The following is a 13,674-nucleotide window of genomic DNA, read 5'->3' as shown; positions in this document are numbered from 1 at the left end:
CTGCACACCAGAAAGATTAAAATCCTGCATGATGAACATGCCAACCACGCACCCCAAATGTGGGTATTAGTATCATCGATGTTTGTTTGCTTCAGAACCTGCACGGGAAACCTTTTTCAGTCTGCCTTTGCTTCAGGGCAACCTTGGAGCGGGCACAGGCCAGAGGTGAGTGGTACCAGAGGCAAAATGGATGGAGCGACAAATGTAAATATTACCTTTGTACAGCAACACCCCCTCGCACACCCCTCTCCTAGAAGCATTATCAGAGTTCAAGGACATATTCCAGCCAGGCCAAAACACTTGTTGCTGTTGTTGGAGTTTAATTTAGCCCTCCCCCCTACTTGTTTGCTAAGTGAGGGAAATATAATGGTGCAATGCAGTCACAGTTAACTTACTTTATTGAGCAGATAACTTTCCCTGCTATGTATTTACTCGTTCTAAAAAACCCAATATAAAATATTATAATTATTATTATTTAAAGAGAGCCCATCAGGCCCAAGGGAGCCTCTCTCATCCTGCACTCTGTTCTTGCAGAGGCCAATCCGATGCTGATGCAAAGCCCAGAAGAAGGACCGGAATAATAACATTTGTTGAGCCTTTTTAGCTGCTGCAAGATTCTTTGTCCCCCCCCCCCGCAACAGACTAACACACCTGTGCCTCTGGAAATTAAAGTAATAGCACAGGTTCCTTGCACCTGCAGACCTGCTGCAGGTGGGCGAGGAAGGGTGGCTTCACCTGTTGAACTTCTGCCTCCCGCGACGGCCACTTGAACGACAGCGGAGAGAGGGCAAGAGGGCGGGGCCTCGGACTTGACAGGTGGGCGGTGCCAAACCTGACGGAGAGCAGCCTCCTCCCCGTTTTGAAGGGGCTGATGGGAGATGTAGTCCGAAAAGTACCTGCCGGCGACCTGATTGGGCGCGCCTGCTCTCTATCAAATTCGGCACCGCCCACCTGCGTCCAGCCCGAAGCCCCACCTCTCTTCCCGCTTAGGCGGTTGCCTGGATACCATCCGCCCGCCTCTCTATGACAGAGAAGAACTCTATGGTCTCTCTTTATCCTCGCTCTCCCCCCTCGTCAGGGGCTCCGCTCGGCGCCGACGTCATCGGGAGCGGACACCGGCGGGAGGGGGCGACGCTCCGTCGCTTCCTCCTCCTCCTCCTCCCCCTTCCCCCTCAGAACGGTTGTGTGAGGAGGAGAGCGAGCGCCAGGCCGCGCTAAGGTTGAGCCTCGCGGGCTTCCGTCGCTCCAGGGAGGAGGAGGAGGAGGCCGCTCCGCAGTAGCAGCCGCCGCCGCAGCCCTCGCCGGCCACCGTCCGCCCGCGCGAAGCTTCTCGGCGGAGCCTCTCACCGCCGCCGCCGCCCGCCCCCTCCCCGGGCTCCGTTCTCCTCACTGCCGTCCCTTTTCCCCTCAGGCGATGGAGCGGCGGGGCCGCAGGCGGCGCGGCGGCCTCCTCGCCCTCGCCCCAGCCTGGCTGGCCGCCGTCCTCCTCCTCCTGCTGGGTCCGGCGGCCGGAGCCGGGGTGGGAGCCGGAGCCGGAGCGGCCGCCGAGGCGAAGGAGTGCGACAAGCCGTGCGCCAACGGAGGGCGCTGCCAGCCCAGCACCGGCCAGTGCGAGTGCCCGCCGGGATGGGTCGGCGACCAGTGCCAGCACTGCGGGGGCCGCTTCCGGTGGGTGAGGGGGCGCCCCGGGGGGAGGGCGAAGCGGGGGGTCGGGGTCTCTTCGGCCGGGGCGCCGGGCACGACCCCGGGGGCAGCCTCGGCCCGACCTGCCTCACAGGGTTGGTGTGAGGGTCAGAGGGAGGGAGGGGCGGGGAGGTGTGTGCAAATGCTGCGCCTCTCACGGCCTGCTGGCGCTAACCCGCCTTGACATTACCTTCCACAAATCCTGTTCAATTCTGCATAAGATTTCACCCGCAGTCCTGCACACACCTGGGAGCAACTGCAGGTTGGAGTTGTTTCTGGGTGAACGTGCCTCTTATCTACGTGCTTGGTCAAGTCACCCAGTGACTCGGTCTAGAATAGAAGCAAATAATACTTTTATTCGACTGGCTGAAATAATGAGCCTCGGGCATATAGGTCCTGCTGTGGGTACCCCCCTCCAAATATGCACATTTGTTGTTGGCTAAACAGCGAAATCTTTTGTAAGTGCTAGTGAGCTCATATCTGGGGAAATGCATGATGACAAAAAAAGCATTAGGCATGTGTTGGAGGTTGTTGTTGTTGTATAATTATTTATATCCTGACTTTACTCCTGACAGGGACTTGAGGCAGCTTATAGATAAAATAAGAACTGCTAAAAAAAGAGAAGAACAATTTTTGTGGGCGACAGAGACCAGGGTGGGTGTGAGGGTTGCCCCCATGTTGCAAATTGCTAGGGGGCAAGGGGCTGTGCAGTATATAGATAGAGGGGGGTACAGGGAGAGTGTCCTAATGTCTCTGATGTCTAAATGGGAGGAATTTAGGCCAGGGTTGACTAACCCCTGTCCTGGGCAGGGGCTGATGTGGCCCCCTAACCACATTTTATTCTCTTGACTCCCCCCTAGACACCACTGATTTCAGCAGTGGGTGCAAAAATAAATTTAAGAAATAATGATGGCACTGGGTGGTTTGAACTCTCTGTGCTCAGCCCTGTGCCCTGATAGGGACACAGATGTCCTCCCCCTTAGTCATTGGACCAATCATTTTATGAATGAGGAGTAAATCTGAAAACCCCCTTCCTTCAGAACACTTGAGGGAGGGGTGTGGTGCTGCTTTGTGCTTGTAGGTGTGTATGTTTTGCAGGTGTACCTGCAGGAGAGTGGGTGGTTACACCCAACACTGGCATTCGGCCCCCAGAAGGTTGGCCAAGGGTGAATGTGGCCCTCAGGCCCAGAAAAGCCACCCCTGCTGTAGGTTGCCAGAGATAAAAAGAAAAGAAAAAGTAGGAGAATGCATCTTTTGGGTTTCTAGTATGATTTTAAAATGACTTGGGAATGAGCACATGTGAAAATTGCATTCAAAATACATGATGCAAGTAAGTGCTGATGCCTTGGCTGTTTGTGTAGAAGACCAGGAAATGTTCTGGTTCAGATCTCGCTCCTCCTATGAACTTGTCTGGTGACCTTAGCTCTTATCCTCCCTCTCTTAAATAACATGGGTCTAATACTCGCCTCATCTTGCAGGGTAATTACAAAGATTGCAAGGCAACGTCAAGGAGGTTCTTTGAATGCTTTCTATAAATGCTTAGTGTCATCTATGACCAGGAAAACTGAACCAGAGTTTTTCTGCTTGTAGATGACACTAAGCATTTATAGAAAGCATTCCAGAGTAATGGTTAAAAGGTGTGGAAACTGTCAGAAGAGTGTTGATTTAAAGTATATACTGTATTAAGGAATTGCTTTAATAACATAACCCATCTGGACTGCTCAAACTGCCTCATGTATGTTATTTTAGTAACTCTTATAATAACCCTGAGTAGGCCAGTATTATTACTGTCACATTACTGTCACATTACAGACAAGAGTTAGTGGCAGAGAGAAAAAAGGTGCTTTCATGCATGCAGGCATACCTTTGCTGTGGTGAGACTTGGTTTGTGGACTTTCCAGTGGCTGAGATGTTTAGCCAGCATACTGCTCTAGTCCTTAAGTTGGTGACAGTTATGGCTTGGTGATTTTCATGGTGGTGTGGGAAGCGATGTCACAGGGGAGATATCAGGAGAAAACTCGGCCTGAGCTTTTTCCACATAGACCAGTGAGGATTGTGATAATAGCAACAGCAAATATTTGAATGCGAAGCTTTGCTGTAACACTAAGATGGCAGTCTTGTACCCACTTACTGGGCACTAAGTCCCACTGAATGTGCATAGGATTGCACTGTCACAAAGGAAATCCTGCCTGGGTTCCCTGAGCAGCTTGATGAACAGAGGCAGGGATGTGTGGTCTCGCAGGAGCTCTCCTCTCCCAGTTGGCTTTGTAAGATCATGTGGAGGAGTGTACAAATAAGACAATGATGGAAGCCAGATTGGTGGGCCTGAGTTACTAAGCTGGGGGAAGTCTTTCTGAGGGTGCAGCATTGCCACTGAAAAGTCTGCCAGTTCCTACACATTTTTAAAAGGGAAGTGTGGAAAAAAGGCAAGCAGTGGTTGGTCTCTGTGTATTTGTGTTGTCGGTGTGTGAAACCATGGCATTTGGTCTTGCTGGTGAGGGCGGAAGGTAACAATTTTGCAAAGACAAGTTCCACAGAATTAACCGTGTGTGCTGCTGCAGACTAAGAGTAATGGGCCATCTTAAAGATGGACATATTTATTATGGCACATAAGCTTTCATAGACTATAGAAGCTATGCCACAGTAATTTCATTAGCTTTGCTGCATAGCTTTGCTCTTGTTTCTTGCTAATAGAAGTACTGTATGTGCATTTGTGTGCATGCACATTGAGATACATAGTGGGGAGCTGCGGGATGGATTTGATTTAAATCAAATCTATTTAAATCACAATTTAAATCACGATTTAAATCACTAGTCAGTAAGACTTGATTTAAATCATTTTTTTTACAGAAAGAATCATTCTTGCTGGTATAATCGTAATATTTACAGCCAGACGAAGGTTTCATTTTTGGAATAATAAAGTTTCAGAGTAGTTTTTACAGTTATATCAAAAATTACTGATTTGGTTATACTATTAGATATGCATAGACAGATAATTATGGAATTACTGTGAGGTTTAATAAGTTAACTTTATATTTGGACAACTTTTCTGCTGTACTTTTTTGGAAGGAGAAAAATAATCATTTCCTTAATAACAATTTATTTAACTAAAACAATAACGTTATAGTATATGCAGTGCTTTTATTCTAAAAAAAGTTTTAGGAGTACTCTCATTTTGACTCAAGAAAATTACCATTTTATAGTTCAAATCGGGAAAAAAACAGTAAATGGACAAAAGTACAAAGATTCAGAAAATGTTTAGGGGTATGCGTACCCCTGCGTCCCCCCCAGGAAAAAGCACTGAGAATATATATCCACGTTTCTTAACTGATGTGGTTAAACAATTCTTTTTTAAAAAAATTAGACAGAGTTTTAGCAGACATGAAAAACATGTTGGTATGGTTCATCTGGGGATATAGGTAAAGGTAAAGGGACTCCTGACTGTTAGGTCCAGTCGCGGATGACTCTGGGGTTGCAGCGCTCATATTGCTTTACTAGCTGAGGGAGTTGGCATTTGTCCGCAAACAGTTTTCCCGGGTCATGTGGCCAGCATGACTAAGGTGCTTCTGGTGAACCAGAGCAGCGCACGGAAACGCTGTTTACCTTCCCGCCGGAGTGGTACCTATTTATCTACTTGCACTTGACGTGCTTTCGAACTGTTAGGTTGGCAGGAGCAGGGACCGAGCAACGGGAGCTCATCCTGTTGCGGGGATTTGAACCGCCGACCTTCTGATTGGCAAGTCCTAGGCTCTGTGATTTTAGACCACAGCACCACCCACGTCCCAGCTCTGAGGATATAGTCAGGCATTAAAAAAATTTATCTGGTACAAATAGGACAAAGTAAAGAATTAGAACTCAATGGGAACTCGCAAAGCAGACTTCTGTGCATACAGTGGAACGTCCCCCCTCCTCTCCTCTTCCCTTCAGCCCTCCTTGCACCCTCAAAATCATCTCTGGAGGGTTGAGGGACCCTCCAGAGCAGATTTGGTGGGTATGTGCAGAGGAGAGAGAGGAGAGGAAATGGAAGTCAAGATGCACCATTGGAAGCTGTGGCTGCAGTCCAATGGCTGTGTTGCCAGGATGTGAATTACATGCCTGGGCTATGCTGATAGTGAAGACTATGTTTTCTAAAGCATTTGAAAGGAATTACTTACTTTGTCAGACAAACCCAATGATTAATAGGGTTGCCTTTTTAAAAAGCAAGGTATGTCTGTGGTTTACCAGTCTAAGAAAAAGAGAAGAGTTCAGCATGAAATCTTAATTCAATATGCCTCATACTGAGAGTGTGATGCTAAGGTGAGGTCCATTTACTGGTCGTCCCTGGAAAAAGGGGCTTGTGTGACTGAACCTTTCCGTAGGGGGGTGAAATGAAGCAAGGCAGTATATTAGAGTACTAGGGTGCTACACACTTTGGGTTATAGTGACAGTACGTTAGATCACCTCGGTTTATAATGGCCTAGCAGTAAGTGACAATTGTTGCTTGGGAATTCTAAGAGGGAAAAGAAATCACTGCAGCTTTGAAAGGTTTAGTGAACCTTCCTGATTCAAAATTATGTACAAATGTATCCAAACACAGAAAAAACAAACCCTGCACTCCTTGATCTGAGGAACCATCGTGCAACATTTGGTTATAATATCTTACAAAGTTTCCAAATGTGTAGTGGATGGACCAGCTGAGGAGAGAGCGGACTTCCAGATGTTATTTAAAGGCTGGATGCTTTTGCATGTATTGTGGTGCAGAATGTATTTATGCTGTTCCAAGTGGGTCTGTATTGCAGAACTAGGACACGAGTGAAAGGATCTTTTTGTGTTATCTGGGACACCCTCTCTTAAGGGAATCTTGATTTGGGGTGATGGCACAGTAAACATACATGTTTATGTGGTTGTATTCGTGATCATTCTTCCTTCCTCTTATATCACATGATCTGTTAAAATAGATGCTGGCCTCCTTGCATCACAATACATGCATTTATTCAAGGGGGATTGCGCTGTAGGAGAAGATGCAGTTGCCAAGCCCTAAGGACCAGTGTAAGGACAGGGCACAGAGTCGTCCTTAATCGGGAAGCTACATTTCCCCATGAGTTGCCTGTGGGAAGAATTACGGAGTGGGCTCTTTGATCAGCATTGTACCCGTGATCATGGGATAGTAGGCTTGCCTTAAGTGGATGGAGTTATTGTTGCAAAGGTGATGAATTGTGTGTGCGGGTCATTAGAAAAGTTGCTCAGAAGTTTATCCCAGTCAGTAAAGGTTTCATGGCACATTGGTGTCGGAAAAGGGGCGGCATCTGTGTATTTCGATCAGTGTTAATTTGTGAGACAAAGAATAGCTTTTAAAATGCTTTGTCCCTCGCTCCCCCCGAATTATTTCTCTACATAACTAGGTGACAGAATGTTGGTGCAGAAAAGCTTACTTTAGTAATATATGCTGTGATGCCTTTAAGGTCGTAGTGTGACTTGATTACTTAATCCTCAAGTGAGAACGAGACAGGTATGTTGTGCTGTCCTTCCCTCTATTAGCATTGTTCACTGGTTCGTGAGTGATGATTCTTATGTAGCCAAAATGGTGGTTCCCATGCACAAGAAGAAGGTGTCTGCATGCTGGGAAACCAAAGAGGGCAGAAATCTCCAAGCATGGGCCCGTGAGTGAACCACATGCATTCCTCACTTGCTTCTGTGCCCATTTCAGCTTGCTGTGATCTGACCTTCTGTGAAGTGTGTGCCAATATACTCCTTTTCTGCGAAGTGTAGGATGGGAAGGGGAATTGGAGATGCAGACTTTATTACTGTGGATGAAGATAGATTCCCAGCCCTCTAGTGCTCAGATAAGAAGGGAAGAGGCCGTGGTAGGTCTCTGACTCACTTGGTCCTATACAACAAATATCATTATTCATTAGCCAGTGGTGTTGTCTGTTACTGAATTAAACTTTGGTCCTGGAAGTAATTCCTTTATTTGCAGGTAACCATACAAAATCAGGCTTTAATGGCAGGTGTCTCTTTGTTGTTTTTTAGTCGTTTAGTCGTGTCCGACTCTTCGTGACCCCATGGACCAGAGCACGCCAGGCACTTCTGTCTTCCACTGTCTCCCGCAGTTTGGTCAGACTCATGTTTGTAGCTTCAAGACCACTGTCCAACCATCTCGTCCTCTGTCGTCCCCTTCTCCTTGTGCCCTCAATCTTTCCCAACATCAGGGTCTTTTCCAGGTAGTCTTCTCTTCTCATGAGGTGGCCAAAGTATTGGAGCCTCAGCTTCACGATCTGTCCTTCCAGTGAGCACTCAGGGCTAATTTCCTTAAGAATGGATGCATTTGATCTTCTTGCAGTCCATGGGACTCTCAAGAGTCTCCTCCAGCACCATAATTCAAAAGCATCAATTCTTTGGCGATCAGCCTTCTTTATAGTCCAGCTCTCACTTCCATACATCACTACTGGGAAAACCATGGCTTTAACTATACGGACCTTTGTTGGCAAGGTGATGTCTCTGCTTTTTAAGATGCTGTCTAGGTTTGCCATCGCCTTTCCCTCAAGGAGCAGGCGTCTTTTAATTTCGTGACTGCTGTCACCATCTGCAGTGATCATGGAGGCCCTGGAGAATTGAAGTAAAATCTCTCACTGCCTCCAGTTCTTCCCCTTCTATTTGCCAGTAGGTGATGGGCCCAGTCAAAGGCTTTTGCATAGTCAATGAAGCAAAAGTAGATGTCTTTCTGGAACTCTCTAGCTTTCTCCATAATCCAGCGCATGTTTGCAATTTGGTCTCTGGTTCCTCTGCCCCTTCGAAATCCAGCTTGCACTTCTGGGAGTTCTCGGTCCATATACTGCTTGAGCCTTCCTTGTAGAATTTTAAGCATAACCTTGCTAGCGTGTGAAATGAGTGCAATTGTGTGGTAGTTGGAGCATTCTTTGGCACTGCCCTTCTTTGAGATTGGGATGTAGACTGATCTTCTCCAATCCTCTGGCCAATGCTGAGTTTTCCAAACTTGCTGGCATATTGAGTGTAGCACCTTAACAGCATCATCTTTTAAAATTTTTAGTAGTTCAGCTGGAATACCATCACTTCCACTGGCATTGTTATTTGCAGTGCTTTCTAAGGCCCATTTGACTTCACTCTCCAGGATGTCTGGCTCAAGGTCAGCAACCACACTACCTGAGGTGTACGAGCCATCCATATCTTTCTGGTATAATTCCTCTGTGTATTCTTGCCACCTCTTCTTGATGCCTTCTGCTTCTGTTAGGTCCTTACCACTTTTGTCCTTTATTATGGTAATCTTTGTACGAAATGTCCCTTTCATATCTCCAATTTTCTTGAACAGATCTCTGGTTCTTCCCATTCTGTTGTTTTCCTCTATTTCTTTGCATTGCTCATTTAAGAAGGCCTTCTTGTCTCTCCTTGCTATTTTTTGGAAATCTGCATTCAGTTTCCTGTATCTTTCACTATCTCCCTCGCATTTTGCTTGCCTTCTCTCCTCCGCTATTTGTAAGGCCTTGTTGGACAGCCACTTTGCTTTCTTGCATTTCCTTTTCATTGGGATGGTTTTCGTTGCTGCCTCCTGTATAATGTTGCGAGCCTCCATCCATAGTTCTTCAGGCAGTTTGTCCACCAAATCTAAATCCTTAAACCTGTTCCTCACTTCCACTAGTTTGTGACAAATACTGTTGAGTAACAAAAGCATCCACATAGCTTGTTCTTATTTTAGAGGCCTGCATTTTGCTTTAGGATACAACTCTGTTGCCAGAACTAGCTTGAATATTGATAGCCTTGCAATGATGCATTTGGGTTGCTATTTGTCTGGCTTTGCATTACAGCAACAGCCTTGAAGGTTATATGCAGGACTGTGTGGGTTCTCCTGGGCAGATGAGTTAAATTATTTTGCCATCTTCTTATGAATAGTAAAGTGCTTCCGAGCTATTTCGAACTCGGCAATTTACACTTTATGGAGGCAGGTGTGTATTCATTGTGCTTATGTCGTCTCCTATGAGTGTGAAGGAGAGGTAGACCTCTCCAGACATGCAGTAAAGTACATCATGTCTGGGGGAGCTGTGACCAAAACGGGGGCAGAAAAAGGCTGCCTGAGCAAACCTGATAATGTGATCTCTAGTTTTATGTACTAACTTTTAAAAATGTGGCTGTATTGTGCACATATTTTGTAAGTTCTTGCTCTGAGTCCTGCAAGACCTTCTTTTTGCCTAACCTGTTTCCTTCTGACCTTGGAGGTCAGGGTCCTATACAAACCCCAACTGCAAAGGTGGGTGCTGAAGGTACAAGAGGCCACCTTGCTGTGACTCCTGCCAGACCTTCTCCCTGCTTTTTCTGGCCTATTACCACCTGGCCTGGAGGGTGGACCTGACTGATTTCAGCTACAAATGGGAGCTTCGGCTGCTTAGGATGCCTAAAGACCATTAGGGAGGGGTTTTCCTTAAGCTTTGTTGCCAGGGTCAAGGTTTAGTTCTGGAGCTGCATTATTATTATTTTTTGTTGCCTGCATTAAGCTCTTGTATTTTTCTTCTTAGACCTTAGTATGAGCCATTAGTGGATTGTTTTAATTTCGTTGTGTCATTGGAGATGTTTTCATAAGCTTTAAACGTGAAGTCTTGCCAGTGAATTACATAAAATTTTCAGTGTTGTCAGCTGCTTGAGCAGGGTTTACTTTGCAAAGGTGGTGTACAAATAAACAATGATGGAAAGTTGCTTTGAAAGTCTCTCAGGGCTATAAATATTCAAAATAAATAAACCACAGCAGTCCAGCGAATCCGTGGAGGTGTACCTCTCTCTTTCATGCTGAAGGTGCTCTCTGTAAGAAACCTGAGTGTACACAGAGCAGACACACCTGCGGACATAAAGTATGCATTGGATCTATGAAGGTCAGGTTGATTTAAACCATCTCAAAGGGAAGAAAAATGGGAATAGTTTTAAATCAAGCTTCCCAATTTGAAATTCATACATTTCGTGAACAAGCATGAACACTAGATGGGTTTTGTAACAATTAAAACATCTTGGAGTACAGCCAGATACAACCTAGGAGCATAATCAATGTTTTTGGGCCAGGTGCCTTTTTCATGACAGAATTATGGCTGCTTAGAGACGAGACAGAGACTTGTTTGGCTCTCTCCACCTGTGTTAAAGTGGAAGCCAGTTCTCCTGTATATGTGCAAGAATGCCGAGTGAGTGGAATGTGGAAGCGCCAGTCGTTGGAACACTTGTTGACAGTAAGCACTGTTGAACAAAGTGGGACTAATTTCTGAGCGCTTGTGCAGAAGAAATAGGGTTGTAGAATTCACAGTTAGCACTTAAAGCTTTCCGACGACAAGAGATGGTAGCTAATGAGTAAAGGGGTGTTTCTCTGTGAAATAGAATATTGCATGGATGTTTACTTTCCATATGTATTTATAAGTTCAGAACTGACATTGCAGAACTCAGGACGTTGGAGGGAATTAAACAGAGCATAAGATCCATTTGTTTGGGCTCAGGTAGTTGAGTGGTGCTTCTGAGAAAGGAGTGTGCTATCAGTTGCAGCATGATTACCTTTACCTGAATACAGGTCTTTAGGTGACTACACAGTCTCCCTAGTGTCTACTCTGTTTTTATTCTGCAGTACTGAAGTGTTGTGCAGAGTTTGGCTGTCTCGCAGCAGCTTGGGACTTGGAGGAAGTTGAATGCAAGTCACATGTTTGTGTTGGATGATTGCCTCTGTATTTATGCTTGCAAAATACATGCCTTTTGTATGCCATTGCATGCCTAAGGCTGCAGTCTGATGTACCCTTACATGAATAAGTCCCACTAAACTCAGCAGTTCTTTTTTTTTTTTTTTTAGTGAATATGACTCAAAACACAAACATTCCCTCCAAAAATTTTGTGAAGGCGTCCATACATGCAAAGAAACCTGCAAATCAGATGTGGGGAGAAGAGTGAAAATGATTTAGTGGGATGCAATTACAAGGTATTTTATAAGAAAGGAAAATGTCTTTCATTAAGTTAATGGAAGGAGTTATAGATGAATATTACACAGCTTCTGTAGCCGAAATGTGCTGAGTGCTACATTAAAAATAATTAATCTTGGCCTCAGAGTATGGTGTTGGATCGTTTTCATTCGGAATAAAATCTAGCATCTACTGCAATAAATTGGAACACCTTACCCAAATAAGCAAAACATACTCTGCCATTAAATTTACTTTAGAGCACCAAAAGTGTAAAAACATTGGAAGTATCTTTAGAACTAGTTTTGCAGCAAGTGCTAAAAGGTACTTGGCAACTCTGTGTAGGTTCTTGAATGGCCAAGCTAGTTGTGATGAGGAGATGGTTAGTCTCATTCCAAAAAGAAGAAAAAGAAAAAAGACTTCCAAAACAGCCCCTCCAAAACCGTAAGTTGGAATCCCTGAATCCGCTTGCCCCCCTGCAAGCTGCACTTTTAGCTCCTGGGAGGGGAGAACATAAGTACTGATGCTGTGCCTTTTATGGGAATTTGGATTAGGACAAGGGTAAAGGAAGGTAGGGACGCGGGTGGCGCTGTGGTCTAAACCACTGAGCCTTTTGGGCTTGCCGATCAGAAGGTCGGCAGTTCGAATCCCCGTGACAGGGTGAGCTCCCGTTGCTCGGTCCCTGCTCGTGCCCACCTAGCAGTTCGAAAGCATGTCAAAGTGCAAGTAGATAAATAGGTACTACTCCGGCGGGAAGGTAAACGGCATTTCTGTGCACTGCTCTGGTTTCGCCAGAAGCGGCTTAGTCCTGCTGGCTACATGGCCTGGAAAAACTCTGCGGACAAACGCCGGCTCCCTCGGCCTATAAAGCGAGATGAGCGCTGTAACCCCAGAGTCGTTCGTGACTGGACTTAACTGTCAGGGGTCCTTTACCTTTTAAAGGAGAAGAGGGTCAAACACCTTTTTACAGCGGGCTGCTTATCTAATCTTCAAAGCGGCAGCATGTGGCTTCTAATTCAACAAAGAAACACTTTCCCACTGCATCTGGTTTGACCCATAATCTCAGATTTTATAGTAATACCTTTTACATAGGGTCATATTTATGCATGCTATGTTTTCCCTTTGTCACATGCATCTGATCGTCTGATTTTTATTTTGTGTACTTCTGCTACGCAAAATAGATTGAAAAGAATAGTTATTTTTTCTTTTCTTAAAAAAGGTATTAATTGCAGACAGTAGCTTCCTTTGTGTCTGATCAGATATGCAAAAAATAACAAAATCAACTTTGCTGCTTCGAATTCTTGTAGGTAGCAAATGGCCCAGCAGAATTGTGACCTTTTACAAATTAACTCTGTTCTTTGAGGCAGAAAACCTTGTTCCATATGATAAATGCAGTTTATACTGCTTCAGGATTACCTCCACTCCAGCTCTTAAGTCAAGCTTGACAAGGCCGAGGTGACAGAAGCAGGAGACTTTTGAGTGTGTGAGCCTTGGCTGCATGGACTTCCTCACCATCCAGCATGAGCCTTAGCCAGACCATTCAGTTTTCATCCAATGCACATTTCTCCCTCTCTGTTAGGTAACTTCATACTAACTTTCAGTGGCTAAAATTGTTAGCCAAAGGGTACAAGACATTCTAAGGAATGCACTTTGGACATAACAGTGCACATTTACCATCATAGTTTGTGCTACTTTGGCAGATTTTTGCTTCAAGTTACTGCATGTGCTCAGCTCTTGTCTATAATGTCAGGGAGGGGCGCTTTCCACAGACTCCACCAGTTGAATCTTTGAGACCGAAGGCCTTTGTCCTGACCAGGACACAGCTGGTGGATCTCTTGTATGTGTTTGCCAAGTCTAGGAATGCACCACTGCTTGAAAGAAATGTATTGTGACTGCTAGCTCAAAGCTTCTTGCTTTTTCCTTCGTCTACCCTGTCCCCTTAAATACCCTTTCTCCCTGCACAGGCTCTCTGCCACCACAGAGATGTTTACCCTAGTTCGTTGCAGTGAAGACATTCTTGGGTTCTCAGCAGAGTTATATCCCAGTGGATTGTTTGCTCTTGGGCTTCCTGGCTGCTGCTTAA

The 13,674-nt window shown here is 45.5% G+C and overlaps 1 protein-coding gene across 1 annotated transcript in view; it reads left to right on the top strand.

Moving 5' to 3' along the window:
• Window positions 1-1,041: 1,041 nt before the first annotated feature.
• ATRN (attractin) overlaps window positions 1,042-13,674 on the top strand; it is a gene marked incomplete at its 5' end in the record, with an annotated part of 172,161 nt that continues 159,528 nt past the window's right edge. The window contains 2 exon segments of the mRNA XM_083398154.1: window positions 1,042-1,211; window positions 1,213-1,668. Coding sequence (XP_083254280.1) covers window positions 1,042-1,211; window positions 1,213-1,668 — 626 coding nt within the window.

Source organism: Podarcis tiliguerta, assembly GCF_965153285.1.
Source record: "Podarcis tiliguerta genome assembly, chromosome: 9".
NCBI lineage: Eukaryota > Metazoa > Chordata > Lepidosauria > Squamata > Lacertidae > Podarcis > Podarcis tiliguerta.
Note: the sequence above shows the minus strand (reverse complement) of the source record. Positions and strands in the feature narration are given on the sequence as shown.